Below are 20,839 nucleotides of genomic sequence, written 5' to 3'. Positions count from 1 at the left end.
ATTGTTTGGCAAGCAATTTAGTATAACAGATATGATAATATATTACATTTGATATGAAAAGAATATAAATGCGCTTTGCTCCAGGTCAATATTGTGGTTATTGTGAGCAAAGTATCAAAGATGGCGGTATCTGCGGTGTTGTGTGTGGACAGGGGTAAGCAATAATTTATGAGTTTACGCCATTTCTTGTGTACTATCTTTTGTTGCACGATTATAGAAACAAAACCAATGTTAATTGCCATATTTCTGCATCTTTGTGAAAATGCCGTTTTTTTAAAAAAAGAAGACGAAATTCTTTGCAAGTTTGGGATGCTTCATTCGAGGACGCTGACTTGGCATTCTGCCTAGGTGGCGAGTTATTTTTATTCCAGAAGTTACGTTTTCTTCGGCATCAAGGTGTTGTTTTCTGAATGAATTGAAAAGTGCCACGAAGTTCACATCTTTTAGGTCTCGTTGCTTCCATAAACCTCTGTTGGGACTGCTTAACATGTTCCTGTTGAAAGTGAGACGCAGTACAGCTGTTTACAACAAAGACAGGAATCCGTCATTGTTTGTGTTATTAACTCTGGTGAGCCTTTTGATAGGAATGTTTTAACATTCCAACCTTTTTACAGACGTACATTTGCAAGCAAGTACTCAAGCGACACAAAGACGTTTTTGACTGTTTTGCCCACTTGGTATGAAAGACTGAAAATAACAGTGACAGAATGGAAATCAAATGACACAAAGGGTTAAGAACTAATATAGAAAAGTGTCACTGTCAGTATAACATAGGCATAGTACATAACAATATATAGAAGCGTAAAGGTGCAGTATGTGATTAATACCATTAAAATAAAATAAAAATACGAATGAACAGTTATTTTTTAATTACTTTTCTGCTTTTTCATTTAATCAAGTTCAAGTTAACAAAAGTAATGGAAGTAGTATGCTGTTAGTATGTGAACACTGTAGGTACAAAAATAAACTTTGTGTTTTGAAACTTCCATCAACCTCTTTGTGGTATAAAATGATTTGGGTATAATTCAGTCAAGATTCCATACTTAGATTTGCCACATTTTTCATAAATCAAAAGCTTCTGTTTATACAGTTACCTGAGAATATTTAGGAATTGACCAGTCGATTTGTGAATGCATTAATTGGTGCATGGTCTAGTTCGGTGACATTTTTGTATTGGATATTGAAACAATGTTTTCTTAAGTTTATTGTTAGAACATTAGAGTATGGACCCCCCCCCAAAATTTTTTTTAATCTGTCAGTATTTCTTTTAAAATTGTGGAGGTGAAGAAAAGAGAACTTATCCCATCCAAAGACATGACCGCATGACCTTTTCTGACCTTTTCTTAAGATCTCAAATGAAATAATCTTCCCGTAAGAGAAAATTAGTTATACTAACATTGATGTCAGCTGTGCAGTTTTTGTCGTGTTTTGATGAGATCAGTTGTAATTTGTTTCAATGTTTAGCTAAAAAAATTGCTTTGATGAGTTCATTTTGGGCAAGCAAGGCTCACCTGCCTCCTCTCTGAGACCTGTTAGTGTGTGTCTCTCTCTGTGATGTACTTAAGATATGCAGAGCACCAAGATGATTCTGGACAGTGCAAAACGGACCTAATCTGTAAATAACAAGTTGCCTCCAAAAACAGATTTTGATTTCTTAATACTGCAGCCGTGCAGGTAAATGTCTTATGTATACCCTGTAGATAAATGTCAATAGCAATTAGCATGCCAATGCAACCAAGTGTCTGACACTGATTTCCTTAGAAGTTCAAAACATTTCTCATAAACAATGTCAAAATAATTGTTCTAGGAGTTCAGATGGGATTGCATCAAAAAGAACAAAACTTGTCAACAAATGCAGAAACATGCTCCAGAATGATCAGTTCTTTTGTATTTGTATACAAATACAAAATACAAATACAAAAGAATTGATCATTCTGTAGCATGTGTCTGCATTTGTTAAGTTTTTGTTGCATCATCTAACTACAAATTCCTGAAAGTATTGAAAGCATCTAAATTCTTTGGTCTTGCAAAAATTAAAGACTGTCAGCTGAAATACCACCATTTGACATATATACCACTTTGACTGCCTAAGATATTTTCTTGGAATATTGATATTAAGCTTGCTAATTAGCATATTTGAGGCATTGTGTGGTAAAGTGAAATTAAAGTTCATCACAAGTCCAAGAATTCCATGTCATCTTCTGACTTTAATATGATTAATAGTATCATGTTAATTGGTATGAATGTTATACTTAAGCTGTGTTGGAAGTAAAACTATGTCAAAAATCAATCATTTGACATTCATGTATTGTATGTTATTGTATACATTGGAAAAATGTTCTGCTTCCAGTTTGAAATTCATTAACATATTTCTTTAAACCAGAATATTTTTATTTGTACTAGATTCTAAAGCTTATTCAGTTATTGACATGAATTTCCAATGGAAAAGCATGTCTTTTTTTCTAAAAAGCCATAGAATTACCAAGACAACTTCTCCCTTAACTCTGTGATTCCTCCAAGTCTGTTGATTTACTTGTCCATTCTGCAATGTTGTCAGTCCATCATTTTTTTTTTTTTTTTTTTTTTTTTTTTTTTGGTCTACTCATCCCCTCTGTCTCCTTCCCTCAGCAGTTTCTTGAAGTATTGTTTTAACAAGGCCATAGGGTATTGTTATGGTCATACCAGAGAAGCTTTCTTTTGTTAACTGATGTCCAGTTTGCTGTTTAATTGTCTGGTGCATTTGTTTATTAGTGATGTGATCAATGAATCTGTATTAGTTATCTTGTATCTTTGATAACATCTCATTTCTATGGCTTCAATTCTTTCAACATCTGCTGTGAGGTTCCATGCCTCACATGCATACAGGAAGAATATACCAGTACAAGTAGTAGTCTGGTCTTGTGTTTCATGGATATGTTCTTCAATATATTATTATATATGTTTCAGCATGGACAGTGGTGGTCCATGGTGTTTTCTTTGTTACCCTTGAGAGGATTTCTGGTTTTGATCATTATTGCTGAAAGATCCAAAGATGTTGAAGTGTTGAACATTTCATTGGTTCTATGTAATATCTATCCCAGGACAGTTATATCAGCAGTGATGGTGGTGGTGTGGCTGGCAGTCAAACTGGTCTTTTCGACACTGATTTCCATGCCATATTTTGTTGTTTCATCCAGTCTTTTGATTAGCAATGCCATCTGCAAAGCGAAATTTTGTGATGGTTCTTCATCCAGTGCAGACTGATCTCCAAGCATGTCAGTCATGATGCATTCCAGGAATATGCTGAACAGAGTGGGAGACAGAAGACTCCCAACTGAAGTACGAAACTACTCTCCAATAGCACATGTGTGAGCTGCACTGGTTGCTGGGTTGTGTTGATAATGATAAGCTTTTGTCCAGTGTTCAGTTTTTGTCATTGTAGCCCATCTATAGTGCTTCCTGTGAGACAGTCAAATTCCTTTTTGGAGTCTGTGAAGACATGGTACAATTCCCTCTGGTGTTGGAGGTGTTCTTCACTGAGGGTACACATATTAAAGAATTGTTCAATGGTACTTCTGCCTTTGCAGAATCCAGCCTATTCTTCAGCTGTGATGTTTCTGCTTGCAGCTGTCATCTGTTCAGAATGATTCTGAGCATTACTTTCCTAGCACGGCTGATCAGTGATGGTGCTGTAGTTCAGGCAGTATTGGACTTGGAGATTCCCTTTCTCAGGGAGGGTGATGTTAAGTGACTGGTTCCATAGCATGGGCCATGTGCCTTTGTGCCAGATTTTGTTGCAGATGGCAGATTCTTTAAGATGTCAATCACTGCCTCTCCACCATGTTTTAAAAAGTTCTGCAGGGATTTTGTCAGTGCCTGCTGACTTGCTGCATTTTAATGACTTCATTACTGTTACAACTTGCTTCAGAAGTGTTAGGAAGTCATAATCATGACATTTGATGAATCTTTTACTGTTACTACATTTGGGTCTTCTGTGCTCTGTTGTATAGGTCAGAGCAGTTCTCAGTCCACCATTTTATAAAAGATGTATTGTTCCTGTCAGTGTGTGAGGCAGTTGCAGTCTTGGTCCTGAGTTGAGTTGACTTGACTTTTTGGCTGTTGGTGAAGTCTTTTAGCTTTACAAAAGTAAAAGGATGATTTTTTTTTTGTTTTTTTTTTTTTTTTGCTATTGCTGTCAGTGTTAAGGTTTTTTCTCAGTGTCTTTATACTGCTTTCCAATTCAATATTCCTTGCCTTCTTCATTTCTTGACCAATATTTTAGTTTATAGTACTGTATTTCTCCTTTCCCATATCGGTTTTCATTTGTGTATGTGTGGGTTGTTTTTTTTTTGTTTTGTTTTTTGTGCTCCTAACTGCAAAAACTACAATTGTGGTTGTTTTTTTTATAACATATAATCTAAAAATCTTGTTCAAGTCAGTAGTAACATTATTAACATGATCAGTCTGCTAAAATGCAGCTTGGAGTAGTGCTTGGGCATCAAATCCCAATTCATTCAGTCATTTGTTTTGCCATTCAACTTCAAGTTCAGAGACAGAAATAACAAGGAAAGGGACACAGCTTTTGATCATTGTTTTTTGTTGTTGTTTTTTTCTCTCTTTTTTATTAGCCAGGATCAGATTGCATGCACACACAGACACAAACACACACACACACACACACACAACGCGCGCGCGCACATACACACACGTAGACACACACACACACACACACACTGATGTATAAGACTTCCGCTGGTAATGGTATTGGACAATTCTAAGATATTGACACTGATTTTGATCCTTCTATAGTTATAATTTCTAAACATTGATAGGTGAGACAGGATATTGGTGACCAGTATGAACTGTTTTTAGATCATTAAAAAGTTACTGTTGTATAGCTAAAACCCTTTACTCTCAGGTGGGGAAGGTTGCACTTAAGCAGGCTGTAACCTTGATAATAATAATAATGGATACTTATATAGCACATTATCCAGAAATCTGCTCCAGGTGCTGTACAAAAACGCTTTTATTAACATAAAACATTACATCAATGTTACATACACACACACGAAAATGTGACTACACACACACACACACACACACACACACACACACACACTGCATACATACATTTTAATATACATGTGTATCTAACAGCTACCCTAACACATACGCACATATAGGCAGGCACAAACTTACATAAACACACGCACACACAATACACATTCATATACATGCATGTAGTTATGTACACATACATATGTATACTCACATAGCCAAGCACAGCTAACACAAAGGAAGTGGACCTGCCACAATTGAACTTATTGCTGAGGGAAAAGGTGAGTTTTGAGATGAGATTTAAAAGATGAGGGAATCAGAATGACGGAGGTTATCAGGGAGCTTGTTCCACGTCTTTGGCGATTGAAAAGAAAATGATCTGTGTCCATAGGTCCTGCTTGAGGTATCCTGAGAAGTCGAGTATCAGAGGAAGAATGGAGCTGGCGAGACAGGGTATAGATATGGAGGAGTTCAGAAAGATACTTGGGGCCAGATCCGTTGACTGCAGAAAAGGTCAGAGTGGATAGCTTATAGTCTATTCGATCAGAAACAGGCAACCAGTGGAGAGACTGAAGGAGAGGAGAAACATGGTCATATTTAGAAGCTCTGCAAACGAGTCTGGCGGCGTTATTCTGGATTCGTTGGAGTCTGTCTAACAGATATTTGGGAAGGTCGGCCAAAAGAGAGTTGCAGTAATCCAATCTTGAGAGAGCCAGAGAGCATACAAGTGTTTTGGTTGCATCGGTTGAGAGATTGTGGCGGATAGAGCTAATTCTATGCAGTTCCAAGTAGGCAACTTTACAGATATTTGAAATGTGCTTTTGGAAGGAAAGAGACTGGTCTAGGATTACACCAAGACTGCGAACAGGAGGAGAAAGTGACCTTCTCTGTGTTGAAAAAAAAATTATGTTCAAAAGTACTGTGATTGTAAAATTCTGTGATTTGTTTGTTTTTGTTTCTTTTTGTTTGCATACATGATTACATCACAACCACTTTGAGACAATGAGTGAATGACTGAATGAGTGTTAGTTTAAAATGTGTTTATGTGGATGCAACTACAAGAGTGAAAAAATCGTGAGAATGATTTAAAACCAATGTGTAAAACAGAAAAGATGCAGTATGAGCAGAGTTTAAAAAAAATATTTTAATACCAGTTGCATCATAAAAAGACCAAAGTTATCAGGTCTCTCTACATCCATTGTATGAGTTGCTCCTGTGACATGTACAACGGTCAGTCCATGTCTGTCAGATGTCTTTACACCACTCTCAAGTCATATAAATTTGTGAATCAGACAGCTTTGGTCTATTGAATGAATAAAGATGTATATTCTGATGCACATGAATGTTTATTCGATATCAGTCTTGATCTGATCTGGATGATGTCCAAAATGTAATCATTTGACTTTTGAGGCATAATTAGTGTTGGATTTGTAGGCAGAAGCAGTAGACAAAGGTTACAGTGACCAAATTTCTTGGACAGAACTTCATACAAGTTCAGATTTTTCTCCACCGCACATGAACGCACAAATATGTGCATGCATGTGCACATGTGTACAGGCACAGGCACCCATACATGCACGCGTGCACTCTTTCTCTTGATGGTACATAGAGTGGTGATTTCTGAATTTATCACACAAATCCAAATTCTAGGACTTGGACTCTTGAGTATGTTCCCAAAAATAAACCATTCTCGCTACTAGTTGTTACACTGTGGGTGGACTTGTTTCAGGTGTGTTTTATTTCATGTCATGTCCCTCCGTCTTTCACACAATCCCATCTCACCGTTCCAAAGCAAAACACAACACACACAGGGATAGATAGGTTGTGGTAACTTACTTCTTCCTCCCCCCCCCCTCCCCCTCCCCCGTCCCTTGTGAACCCATTCATATCATTTATTGCTTCCCTGCCATCTCCTTCACAAGGCAAAGGTGGGGGTGTGTGGGGAGGATGACTGAATTTCACTGGGAAGATTCCATGCTAAAAAAGTTTTGAAGACTTTATCTTATTATCTTACAAAAATGCATGAACATTTAATTGTATATGACTCAAAGGCTTATGGCCTTGTGTGCATGTGTGTGTGTGTGTGTGCTTTTTTTGTCAGGTGGCATAAGTGTGAACAGTGAGTAGTAAATCTGGGTGACCTGGGCCATCTAATCTGAGTATCTCATGTCAGCCAAGTTTTGATGTGGCCCTGAGTACTGATCATTGTTTTGTGTCATGCCTGAGTGTTAACTGTGATAAGTCAGGCCCATGTGAACTGTTGCAACCACAACTGATGAAATGTGAATGGGTCGTCAGTGGGCACTTCACTGGCATTTTTGATTTTGTTTTTGTGGATTGCTTTCACTTTTCTGCCTATACTGTTCTTCACAACATCCAGAAATTCTAATGTGGTACAGGGTAAAGTAATCACATTTTTAAACTGTTTGGTTTATCTGTGCTAATATGTTGTCCCCCACCCCTTACCCTCTTTTCTTTATTTTATTTGAAAGCTGATTGAACTGTGTTTGAATAATGGATTTTGTAACTTTGCTTTGTGCTGACAGTCTCTCTCTCACTCTCTTGCTCTCTCTCTAATACTGTGCACCCTTTATGTACAAATATGCAGGCACTGAGGCAGTTTGGCATGAATCAAGTGGTGGTGTTATTTTGCTAAGCAAAACGTCAAAATTTATGCACTCACAAGAGAAGAAAAAAATTAGGAATGGTGACTGATATCCTGACTAAAAGTGACTTGTAAGCTCGTATTTAATAGATTTTAAGGTATACTTTTGATAATGATATACCTACTTAAAATTGAATGCTTCCCAGATTCTGAACTGTAATTATGACTTTGTCTTGTTTCAGTGCTTGTAATTAATGAGGCCTTTCAGTTTTAGAATATAGCTAGAAGGGGAAACATGTAGTTTAGGCAGTCAGAAGTCATCATTACAAATTAGATAAAGAAAAAGGTTGTTGATCTGGAAAGTCATTTCTGGTTTAAACTCTTTTTCAAGTGTGTGTGGTGTGTGTGTGTGGGTGGGGGGGGGGGGGGGAGACTTGTCACACTACACCACAGTTTATCAACAGGACAACAAGAATTTGAGAAAATCTTATGAAAGTATTCTGTATGTTTCTTATGTTTCAGCACCTCTTTTGGACTTTTTCTAGACTCAACTAAGAACCAATACAACGTACGTGACCAAGACCAAAAGAAGAGGAATATATTTTTTTAAAAGCGAAACAAGCCCACTGAAGCAAACTTGTGTCCATCCTCCACGAGCTACGCACACACTGCAATCTGAGGAACTATTCAAAGAGTGACTTTGGCAGACCACTGGCTTCAGACAGGAACAGGAGTACGAAGAGGCCTTGATTGAGAGAGAGTTGCATTTGAAGTTGATTGAGAAAAGAGTTTGGTTTTTGACGTTTGGTAAGCTTGCTTACTGAGCATCTTTCGACTGTTATACGCCATGTCAGTCAAGAAACTGAATAGTCCTCAGTGGAAGGTGAGACCACAGCCCCTACCCTCTGCTCTCTTCTGAAACTTTCACATTCAGTTCAGATTTACTAGTGGTTCTAGTAGCAGTAGGTCTAGTAGCATAGAAATAAAACAAGTTGTGATCAGTGTGAACTTTAAGCAATGATTAGTTTTTAGACAGTTCCTTTTTTGTTTCATAGAATAACATGGATATTGTTTGGTCAATATTTCGCTCTTAATTTGCCTAGGGTTTTTGGAATTAAAGTTTCTAAGCATTGTTAGTATTTTTTAGGAATCATCCACTTGATTTTTTTTATATTATTATTATGATGTATGGATTGTTGTTGCATGTAATGATGTATCAGTTGAGGTGATAGTTAATTCCTCATGACTGGTTTGTATACAGACTCCAGTATTTTATTTGTTTTTAGTGTTGTTTTTTGTTGTTGTTTCACTTGATTTAACAAATAGATATGTAAATGAATCTCAGACAAACGTTAGGAATGTTATTCACAGTATTTATTCTGTTTACAAGACACTCTTATTCTTGTTTTCTCACGTTCTTCTATGTATTTTCTCTTTTCTGGAGTCCTTTTTTCCCCAGCAGTCAAACATTTCACTGCAAAGAAGCTGGATAGCACAGCAGCTCAGTCTTGCAGTGTACCAGTTACCTTAGAGAAAAAAAAAAAAAATTTTTAATTTTAAATTCTTAGTTTTACTTCCAGAAATTCCAGCCGCCTACAGTGCAGGATCCCGCCATCTTGTCTTTCCACCAGAGCCCCACCACCACCCTCCATTCTCCGACCAGCGGGGTTGGGCCAAATGCGGCACCCGCCATTCGTGAGAAAGGTGTCATTGACAAACGTCAGGTAGGACAAGGAGACTGAAACTGGTGCTTTTTTGTGTGGGTTGGGTGGGAATATTGCCTTGACATAATGACTTTGGTATCAGCGTTTTTGTGTGGGTTTTTTTTGTTTTGTTTTGTTTGTTTTTTTCCTCTCTTCATAATTTTACGTTTTTTAGTTAGTTATTGTGGTAAAGCAGCCCTGGACTCTAGCCATGAACTTTGTCTTTCTAGTTTTCAAAAAATGAGTCACATCTACATGTTGTTGTCAGGTTTTGTATGTATGAACAGTTCTTTATTTTCATAACAAGAAAGTGTGTATTTCCGGTTTGAGAAAAATGTAGTTATTACCACAGTGTTATTACTTGTTTGCGTGCACACAAACATACGCATTGTACACACACACATTATTTTGATAAAAGAGAAGGGCCCCTCCACCCCGCAAAGAAAAAAATATATGAAGGGTGTTCAGCTAGTTTTTTAGTTAATTGCAATGTTTTTAAAAGCGAAAATGTGAAATGCTTTTATTTGAGAACATATGTTTATTACTCTTGTTTAATCAAGTAATCCGCGTGTGGGGGGTGGGTGGGTATGGGTGTGTGCTGATTATCTGGTTGCGGTTTTCCGCAATTTATCTTTATTCTTATCTGTCTATTATAATCAATGTGCAGTATAGTAGGCTATGTTTATAATTATACTCAAATAATGTTTCTTAATTCTGTCTGTTTTTTACATAAAGAATACTAGTTATTACCTGCAGTGCGTGGATGTATGTATGAAACGGTGTATCACTGTATGTGATATTTTTTACATTTGTATCTTCGTAATATTCATAAAAGCTGTTGTTGACTTTTACAGTTATGGTCCCCATGTTGTTTACTTGTCTATGTTGTGATAATGCACCTGACCAAATTTCTCCAGTTGGAGATAATAAAGTTATTCTTATCTTATCTTATCTTATCTTATCTCATCTTTTGGGGTCTTCACAGTTCTGTTTCTGCTATTCATCTTAATGTTGTTTAATGCTGACATTCTCATTTTGGGAATGTTTCCACATGTTCTTTATGATTTTGTAAATTTGAATTTACATACATGTACATAATGTACATACCATATGTAAACTTACTCAGGGTCAAACGTACAAATGTCTAGACACACACACATGTAGACTCACACAAATCTGTATGCACAAGCACAAGTTCACTTGGATATCTATATGAACAGATACGCATGTAAACACATGCACATGCATAGGTGCATAAACGTGTGCACACATGGACACATTCTTACATGCATGCAGATGCTGCTTTTGACAGCATTTCATCTACCTACACCATATTTGGTCACACATGCACATGCATGGGTGCAAAAACGTGTGCACACGTGGACACATTCTTGCATGCATGCAGATGCTGCTTTAGACAGCATTTCATCCACCTAAACCATATTTGGTCACGCATAGTGCCCACATTGCCTCTTAAAAAAAACAGAGATTGTAAGGTAGCTTTCAGGGTTGATATGTGATCTGTTTATACTTATAAATGCATATTTATATTGCAGCATTCCTATGGCTTCATCCAGTGTTTGGACAGAGAAGCCCGTCTATTTTTCCATTACAGCGAATACAATGGCAACATTGACGTTATGAAAGTTGGAGGTGAGGTGTTCATTACCACTATCTGTATTGTGGGAAGGGAGGTTCATGTATATTATGGCAGTGGTAAACAATGTGGTCGTGATCCATATTTTGCCCGTTTTCAACTCACCCACATCTCTCACAAGTTTTTCAATTTTCAAGTTGAGCAAGATGAAATAATAATGTTTAAGACCGATTATGAGGGTGACCATGTTAAGATGAAAAAAAAAATTTTGAAAAACATTATCTCTTTTGATGTAATCCTTACAAATTGTTCAGCTACAAGAGAGAAAATGACCTGCTAACACTGATACAAAGGATGAAAATTGGTTTCTTATGCAACTGCATAGTTGTGCATAGTTTCAAGGACATTGTCCTGATAATGGTAGCAGCAGCCTTTCATGACTGGCTGTGTACATGGAGATGAGTGCTGATCTTGGTGGTGGTCTATTTTGTGTTGGTTTGAAAATGATATTTAAAAAAGTGGTCCTGCCTTATCTCTAGAACAGCACCATTTACTCTAATATACATACGATTTTTGACTCACTTGTGTAAACAAAGTGAGTCTATGTTTTAACCCGGTGTTCGGTTGTCTGTGTGTGTGTCTGTGTGTGTGTCCGTGGTAAACTTTAACATTGACAAATTAGGCATAAAAATAGGAAAAATTCAGTTCTTTCCAGTCATCTTGTTTAAAACAATATTGCACCTCTGGGATGGGCACAAAAATTTTTTTTAAAAAGAAGCCAAATTATATGCAAACTGCATTTACTGTTATATATTTTTTTATTCTCTAAACTTGGCACTTTGGTATGATATTCTGACACAACAACAAGAGCAGTCATTTTTATCATTTTTGGTTCAAACAGGAACTTCTTTTGCCGAGCATGAAAGTTATATTTATTTTGCAAATATTTTCGTGCAGATAGTAAAAAAGGGAAATTAATCTGTAATTAATGCTAGGGGACTTAATTTGCTTTAAACTGATCTTTCTCATCTTAAACATTACATTTTGAAATTATACTCAATACCTAAAAAGCTTGTGCGTTTTACTCTCAGTGTACAGGGCTTTCACTATGTTTATTTGCCTAAGTGGTCTTTTTTGGAAAATACTAAAATCAATACGAGGAGTTGACTTTACAGATCTATTGGCTGAGCCCTGAAGGTCATGGGCAAAAATCAGTTGCGTACACATATTTATACATATTCAAAGCGTGTGCTCATATTCTTCGCGAACGCGAACAACGCCATTTTGTTTCAAGTTGTTGACCTGCCCGTTCAATCCTATATTCAATCAACAATACACGTTAACATGTGATGGAAAGTTGGAGAAGGAGACCATTAAATATTTATTCAGAGAAAGATTTGTGAACGCCTCATCACTTACTGGATTATGCCCCAAACTGCCATAAAGATATCCATAGAATCAGTTGGAATTCACAGTTAAAAATAATAAACCATGAGAGTTAATACCCTTGAATTGATGAAACATAAAAATTTCCAGTCTTGACTTTTCTCAAAATGAAGTCCTTTTCACTTCATACAATGTTTAGAAGAACTTGTACTTGGCTCTACATGTTATTAGTTTAACAAAATGCTCAGTTGTCATATCAGTTTTAAAACTATAAAACTAGAATGAACATAAAAGAGAAATTGAATCGACCGTGTCAACCGGGTGTAACTAAACTTGTACATCTATCTAGATCCAGAGAAAACGGCTAAATGTTGCAGTGTGATTGCGGCAATAGCCACGTCTCCTTTACTGTGGACTTAAAAAGAATTTTTAATTGTCCTTAAAGATTTTTTTAATACCCAAGATACACCAGAATAATATAATTTGAACAGCGTTCTCACTGCAAATACCGCAGTAGATTTATCGCCCTTTAAAAAAGCATGTTTAAATAGTTGCACAACAGGCCATCACAGCACACAGACAGTAGAACAGGCGAGCCCTCCACCTTGTCGCGCTATTCTGCACTAGTTGGGTCACGGTTAAGTATGTGTAATTAAAAGGAAATTTTCTGTCTAAAATTACATTTAAATAACATACTTACCGTGACCCAAATTAAGACCCTCCCGTCCTCCCCGCTTCCTGTTCTCCCTGCTTGCTGCGCTGGTGATGGCATATTGCCGTCAAAAGAGGGCGCCAGCCAGCTGGACAAAGGGGAGGTTACCTACTTCCGGGAGGTTATTGGCCGTAGTTTCATTTTCTCTGCATAGGCGGATAGTAGTTTGCACAGGACAGGAATGTCAGACCCCTGCCAGAGTCTGCACTAGTTGGGTCACAGTAAGTATGTTATTTAAACGTAATTTTAGATTGAAAATTTCCCTTTTTGAACGTCAGTTAAGGAGCCATGATAGTGTAATGAATAAGACAGTTTCTTCTCAATCTCATTCGAACACGCGGGGTTCCAATCTGCTGTTAGGACTTTTTTTTTCTTTTCTTTTTTTCTTTTAACCCGAAGCTTTATAATAAATACAGAACACATTTTAACGATTAGTTTGGTGTCATATACTGTACCATGTCAAACTGATGCAAACTAGGCCTATGGTTTGCTCTGTTTGGCCAAATTTCGCGCGGCTAACAGTGAAAAGACGCCCCTCTTAGTCTGGCCCGCTCTTAGCCAATCAAACGCCTCTAACAGCTATAAGCGCTGAATCATTCCTTTGGCCAAGGCTCTCCACGCCATCTTGTCAGGTTTTCGCTCTGTCTCGTCTAACGCTTTTTTTGGCTATTAAGCGTTTTCATTTGGCCTTATTTTGTTGTATGCGGCTTGCATGTGTATTGTGCTTACATTCTGTGTACTCGTTTCGACTCGGCCCCCTCGATTTCGTCGTATTTTCTACCTCTGAGTCGATCCTGTCTTTCCTTTCTCTGTTGGGGTTCGTATTGTTCGCTGGGTGCTTACGCGCGGTACCATGCCTCGTTTGCCATCCTACGAAGACAGGGATCATGATGCTGGCAGAGATACTCGCCAAGAGACTCTCCCAGGCCCGGAGCTCATGATTTCTCCCGATAGGGACCGCGGCGATGCGTCTGCAGACGCTGATCGCGGAGGGGACGCTCGTCCCGATAAAACGGTCATGAAGGGGACCGGGGGGAAGGGATTCGAGCGTCACCTCCCGAAGTGTCCCAGCGCGAGGCGGGTGGAAGGGGGAGTAGCACGTCCTCTCTTGGTGGTGGGAACTCGCGGCTGGGTGCGGACTCCCAAGGGGAGGCCGCCCCCCGCCGTTATCCGGGTCCCCACATGGAGACGGCCCTCAGGGGCCCCAGTGCTGTTTCCCCTCCTCCCTCCTCGGTCGACCCCCCTCCCCCACCTCCTCCTGGGGGAGAAAAACAGTTGGTTCCGGGGGGGGACCTCCACTTAGCCCACCCCGGGCCAAGCCACCCCAGTCTCCCCACGGGAGGGGATTCTGGGCGCGTGGCAACCTGCTCTGCAGGTCTCCCCGCTATCCGGCCGGTCTCCCCTGCTGGGGGAGTCCCGCGCGTGTCAGGCGGTTCCGGGCAGTCAGACCGCCGGCCTTTCGGCCTGTCTGACACCCAAGTCGGACCTGACCTCCCTCCGACTTGGCCAGGCTTTTCCCTTCAACGAGGTCAAGGCACCAGTGACCCTTGGGGCTGGGGTCACGGGATGGCTGGTGCCCACGGGTGGTATCCCCCATTCTACCCGTACTGGGGTGCACCTATGGTGCATGCTGGGTTCCCGGGAGGACCAGGGACTAACCCCTGGTCCGCTCCCCACCGGACCCAACCCGGCACAGACCACAGAGTGACACACACAGCCCCGACAAGAGGGATTGACTCTTCGTTGGGCAGGTCGAGCTCCTCGACCAGTGTTAGCACTACAGCCTCGAATAGGTCCTCTGTCAGCACGCAGGTGACCGCCACGGTCACTACGGCTTCCTTTTCAGGACCGACGGCAGCTGAGGGACCCCGCTCAGCCCGTGGGAGCCTGCTGGTCCCACCTACCCAGCCCTCGGTCCTAAAAGGAGATGAGTGGGTGTTCGTCCCCTCACAGCAGTCGTGGGTCCCTCTGGCGTCCAGGGACGCTCTCTCTGAGAAGGTGTGGCACCCACCATCCCAAGCATGGTTGGACCTACGGTCCACACACTCCCCACCCTCTTCAGGTGTCAAGGACATAACAGAGGAGACCAGGGTCCCTGCTCGGGATCGCCCCAGCTCATCCCGCTGGGCTGACCACAGCCCACAGGACGCCCCCGTGGGTACATCCACTTGGGATGGCACCCAACAGGGGATGGACTGTGAACAAGAAGGACAGCCCCTGTCTTCGGATGAGGACGAACAAGCAGATGAGCACTCTTCGCCCCCATCCCAGTGCGACAGATGGAGCCCACGCCTCCCTAGGGACCAGCCTGAACCAAACTCGGACTTTGCCGAGCTCGAACTGACCCTCCCCAATAGGGTCACACATGCTGAATCAGTCCCTCAGGCAACTTTGTCACCCTTAACCCTCCTACGGTCAGGTGACTCTAACTCCAGAACCACAAGGCGACTCAGAGTGCCAGAAATGGCTCAGGAGTGGCTTAATAAGCCAGCCCGCACCGTCAGGGGTGCTGCTTCCATCCCTCCTCCAGGCAGGGAGTCACTCTCTGCCCCGGGCGCTTTTGCCCCAGGCAAGTTCCTTAAAGATCCCTCCAAGGGAGGAGTGTGGTCCTGGTACACACAGGACCACCCTGCCTACAGGGAAGCAGAGCCCTCCGCGCAGGACAGGATGTTGGTCTCACAGCGCACCACCTTCCCCACCTCAGCTACTCTTCCCTTTAAGACATTTGCAGAGTGGGACAAACTGGCCCGCCGCTGCCTCCTCGAGGTGTCCACGGCTTATACCTTCTTTGACGCGTTCCTCCACAGAGCCAATGAGCTGTGGGAACGACGTCCAGTTCAGCAGGACACGGAGTCTCCTTCCTCTGGCCTGCCTGGCCTCTTCTCAGACCCGAGGTTAAACACTTTTGGCAATCGAGTAGCGTCTGGGCTCACGGCAGCTGCAGATGCAGCTACAAGCCTTCACTTCAATACGGTGCTAGCGCGGCGGGATGCTGTTCTCCGCCTCTCTAACATTCCAGTAGAGGAGAGGGCTGCTCTGCGGTCCATCCCAGCACAGCAGCACTCCCTCTTCGGCCAGTATGCGCCGCATTTTGTCAGCCACAGGGCAGAGACAAACCGGGAGGTGGCCTCATATTTAGCCCAATCCTCCCAGGGGCGCCAGGGTTCTATGCCTTTGAAGAGACCCGCCACCAGGGCTCCTCCATATACCTCGCCTCCTAAGCCAAAGCGGCGTGCTCAGAATCAGCGGCAGAGGAACAAACCACCTCATGGCCGTCCAAGCCGTCCGGCCATGCCCAAGGCCAGAAGGCAGCACCCCCAATGACTGGGCCCCGATTCAGCACCGCCAGTCGTTCAGCCCCTCCAAGTAGGAAACTTGTCCCGGCACGCGCATCAGTGGCGTGCTCTGGGACTCAACGACTGGATTGTGTCGGTGCTAGAGTCGGGGTACATGCTCCCTTGGGTGGGGGACCGCCCCCCTCTAAGATCCACTCCTCCTCCTTATGTGCCCAGCTCGATGGAGCAGGAGAGCGTCTTAGAGAAAGAGATATCGCACCTACTCCTCATAGGGGCGATATCTCAACTCTCGGACCCGGGCCCCGGTTTTTACGGCCGGTTGTTCGTGATTCCAAAAGTCTCCGGAGGGTGGAGACCAGTCCTGGACTTGTCCCCCCTCAACAGTTTCCTCCCCAAGATGAAATTCAAGATGGACACACGGGCACAGATTCGGGAGACCATGCAACAGGGAGATTGGGCGACGTCCATCGATCTGAAAGATGCTTATTTCCATATCCTCATCCACCCGGCATCCCGCCGGTACCTGAGGTTCGTGTGGAGGGACAGAGTGTTCCAGTTCTCTGCCCTCCCATTTGGTCTGTCCCTTGCCCCTTTCCTGTTTACCAAGGTGGTGCGGGAATTGGTGTCAATCGTCCGGTCGGAGTCCATTCGGCTCTGTGTGTACCTGGACGACTGGCTTATTCTGGCCCAGTCACAGGCTCTGTGCCAGAGTCATACAGCCAGACTTCTAGACCTGTGCTCCCAACTGGGCTTCATCACGAACCAGGAGAAATGCGATCTGTCCCCGAGCCAGTCCTTCGACTTCTTAGGGATGAGATTCGACACGCGGTCCATGATAGTCTCTCCGACGCCAGATCGGTGGGACCGTCTGGCAGGCCTCCTCAACCACTTGCGCCATTCCTCCCAAGCAACGGCGCGGACACTTTCTTCCCTCCTGGGCATGATGGAGTCCATGGCACCTCTCATCCCTCTGGGCAGGGTTCTCAAGCGCCCTCTTCAGAGGGCACTCAGGCTACGGTGGTCCCAGAGCACTCAGCCATGGGATACCCGGATATGTCTGGGCGAGTGGTTCCTCGAGGTGACATCAGAGTGGTTAACCACCCCTCTTCTGACACAGGGGGTGCCCATAGCCCCACCTACTCTTCAGGTGGCACTATTCACAGACGCCTCCTCCATGGGCTGGGGAGCCCACATGGACTCACTCCATGCAGCAGGGACTTGGTCCCCGGAGGAGCGCCTATGCCACATCAATGTTCTGGAACTGGAGGCAGTTCGCAGGGCTCTCCAGCACTTCATAGCGGAGGCCAAAGGCAAGACCATTCGCTTGTTCACGGACAACACAACAGTCGCTTGTTACGTGAACAAAGGGGGCGGAGCGCACTCGGCAGACCTCTCTCTGCGGACCGAGGCTCTCCTCCGTTGGTGCCACAGCAGGGGCATTGCACTTTCAGCGAGACACATAGCAGGGAAAGACAACATTTTGGCAGATGCTCTCAGCAGGTCCAAGAGTGTCATACACACAGAGTGGACCCTGGACAAGGACACCCTGCAAGGAGTGTGGGAACAGTGGTTCCGGCCGATGGTGGACCTCTTTGCGACAAGGTTCAGCAAGAGACTTCCCACGTACGTCTCTCCAGTCGCCGACCCAGAAGCATGGGCAGTGGACGCTCTCTCTCTAGACTGGAGCAGTCTGATTGCCTACGCGTTTCCTCCCTTTCCAATCCTGTCCAAGGTGATACGGAAAGCCAGGTTGGAACGCCCGCAGATGATCCTCATTGCGCCGAAATGGCCAGCCCAGCCCTGGTTTCCGGTCCTTCAGTCCCTGACACATGTTCCACCACTGGAACTGGAAACCAAACCTCATCTGCTGAGGCAGCCTCGTTCGGGCATTCCTCACTCCAATCCTCAAATGCTCCACCTGCACGCGTGGCTGCTGTGCGGGCGGATCTGTCAGCATCACCATTGAAGTCTTCCACCCCTCGGTCAGCCTCTGTGTCCGCCGCGCTGACCAAGGGGGGTGCCTCCTCCGACCTCCTCTCCATAGTCTCCAAAGCCAGGAGGGAGGGAACAGAGACTTTGTATGACTTTCGATGGAAGAAATGGCTGAGTTGGTGTACAGCTCAGAACATTCCCCCTACTAACCCTACGAGCATGCAGCTGGCCAACTTTTTGGCTCACTGCTCCTCGGTTCTCAACCTGTCTGCTAGTTCTGTGAGAGGGTACAGGTCTGCCATTTGTACCACTATCAAACAGCTAGGTGGTCCCGCTTTTGAAGCTGATTTCCTGCTCAGAGAAGTGGCTAGGGGCGCCTCTCTGAAGGAAGCTAGGAATCCCAGAAGAGTGCCCCTCTGGGACTTGTTCCTGGTGCTGGATTTCATTCGAAAACAGCCCTTTGAGCCATTGGGGACTATTCCTTTTGACCTGCTCACTCTCAAGACCACTTTCCTTCTGTTGCTGGCCACGGGCCGTCGTAGAAGTGAGATTCATGGTCTTAGTGGTCTGCCACAAGATCTAGCATTCCACAGAGATGGTTCCATCACTCTTCGTTTCCTTCCAGAGTTTCTGGCTAAGAACCAAGACCCCGAGGTCCCTTCCCCCTCTCTGAGGGTCAGACCTTTGTCGGATATTCTGGCACAAGATGATGAAGATAGGCATCTCTGCCCCGTTCGGTGCCTCAAATACTATTGCAATAGGTCTCGCCATAGGCGTTCTTCTCAGAGGCGCCTTCTCATCTCCCTCAATGAGAATTACAAGAAAGATATCGCTGCAGGCACCATTTCCCGCTGGGTTTCCCAAGTCATTCGTAGAGCCTACTCTCATGCACACAAGGATCTCAGCTGTCTTAATCCCAGAACACACGAAGTGCGGGCCATAGCTACTTCGGCTGCTTTCCAGCACTCGGTACCACTGCAGCATGTCTTGGAGGCAGCCTTCTGGCGGTCGGAGAATCCCTTCATCAACTTCTACCTCCGGGATTTCCGTATGACCAGGGCTGACGGTTCCAAGGGGATTTCCTTTGTCGCGGCTAACACTGCCGTCTCAGTTTCAAGGGCTCCCCATACGAACCAGTAGGCGTTGCCCTCCTCCATTTGCTTTAAATTCTGCATCAGTTTGACATGGTACAGTATATGACACCAAAAGGAGGAGTTTGTATTATACTCCATGTTTGGTGTTTACATATACTTACCATGTCAAACTCGAATGCCCGCCCGTCCGTCCCCGCGTCTCCGCCGTGGTTCTCATGGGGCATTTTCATTCATGGCCACGGAATGATTCAGCGCTTATAGCTGTTAGAGGCGTTTGATTGGCTAAGAGCGGGCCAGACTAAGAGGGGCGTCTTTTCACTGTTAGCCGCGCGAAATTTGGCCAAACAGAGCAAACCATAGGCCTAGTTTGCATCAGTTTGACATGGTAAGTATATGTAAACACCAAACATGGAGTATAATACAAACTCCTCCTATTTTTTTTTTTTTCAAGTGTATCACAAGTGAGTCTTGAATGCCTTGCCTCTCTTGTTTGTTCTGTTCTGAATGGGGATGGCTGGTGGATGGTTGAACAGGGAAGTGGGGAGGGTTGTTTGCAGTGATACATTGTTTTGATGTTTTTTCCTTTTGCTATTTTTGCTTTAATCCCTTTTTTTAGGGTTAGAACTTGATGTGAAAAAGCATATACCTTGGCTTTACTGATTTATAACCCATGCTCATAAAGATCTTGTCTTGTCATGTCATGTCTTATTATCCATGGTAATAAACGTCTTGTCATGTCTTGTTGGTATTACCCATTATAAGAAAGACCTTGTCATATTTATTACCAGTGTTAACAAAGACCTTGTCATGTCCTATCTGATACCCATGTCAAAGACCTTGTCTTGTCATGTATCTATTGCCATGGTAATAAACACCTTTATCTCCTTTTTTTTCTTCTTTTCTTTAACCTTGTCTTTTTGTGTTAATAAATACCTTGTCTCTCTCTCTCTTTTTTTTTTTTTTTTTTTTTTTCTTTTTTTTCTTACCTTGTGTTCCTGCAGACCCTGTGGAGTTCAGCACATCGACAGACCGTCGTACAGGCAAGCCTATTGCGGTGCATGTGACAAGCATCGATGTGTCACAGTCCATGCCCAGTATGGTGAGCGATGAGGAGTTTGTCGGCACTGTCATCCAGGAACCCAAACCCACCAAAAACAAAAATGTAAGTTCCTGTCTGCTGTTTGTTGGTTGCCTTGTAATAGTGACTGACTAGTAAGTGCAACTGAATGTTTTACATGGTATTTCTGTTGTTGAAGAGCTGGGGTGGATTGCATGACTGCTAAATTTGCTTACTGTTAGTGATTCTGTGGTAAAATGATAACTGATGTTGATCATCTCAATATTGATATTGTTTAAAATTTTGTTCAGACTGAGATATATTGTGTACAAATCAATCTTATTACCTTAAATTCTCAAACTTATATATACTGTCTAGTTACATATGCTGCTTTAATATTACACCATTTTCCTGTGCTGT

At 43.1% G+C, this 20,839-nt stretch overlaps 1 protein-coding gene across 1 annotated transcript in view; it reads left to right on the top strand.

Annotated features, from left to right (window-relative positions):
• Positions 1-92: 92 nt before the first annotated feature.
• LOC143283060 (cold shock domain-containing protein E1-like) overlaps positions 93-20,839 on the top strand; it is a 45,259-nt gene continuing 24,512 nt past the window's right edge. The window contains exons 1-5 of the mRNA XM_076589083.1: positions 93-154; positions 8,165-8,525; positions 9,223-9,366; positions 10,902-10,998; positions 20,364-20,524. Coding sequence (XP_076445198.1) covers positions 8,490-8,525; positions 9,223-9,366; positions 10,902-10,998; positions 20,364-20,524 — 438 coding nt within the window. The 5' untranslated portion in view covers positions 93-154; positions 8,165-8,489. The remainder of the gene's footprint in view (positions 155-8,164; positions 8,526-9,222; positions 9,367-10,901; positions 10,999-20,363; positions 20,525-20,839) is intronic.

Source organism: Babylonia areolata, chromosome 6 (genome assembly GCF_041734735.1).
Source record: "Babylonia areolata isolate BAREFJ2019XMU chromosome 6, ASM4173473v1, whole genome shotgun sequence".
NCBI lineage: Eukaryota > Metazoa > Mollusca > Gastropoda > Neogastropoda > Buccinidae > Babylonia > Babylonia areolata.
This window is presented reverse-complemented; position numbering and strand designations above follow the sequence as displayed.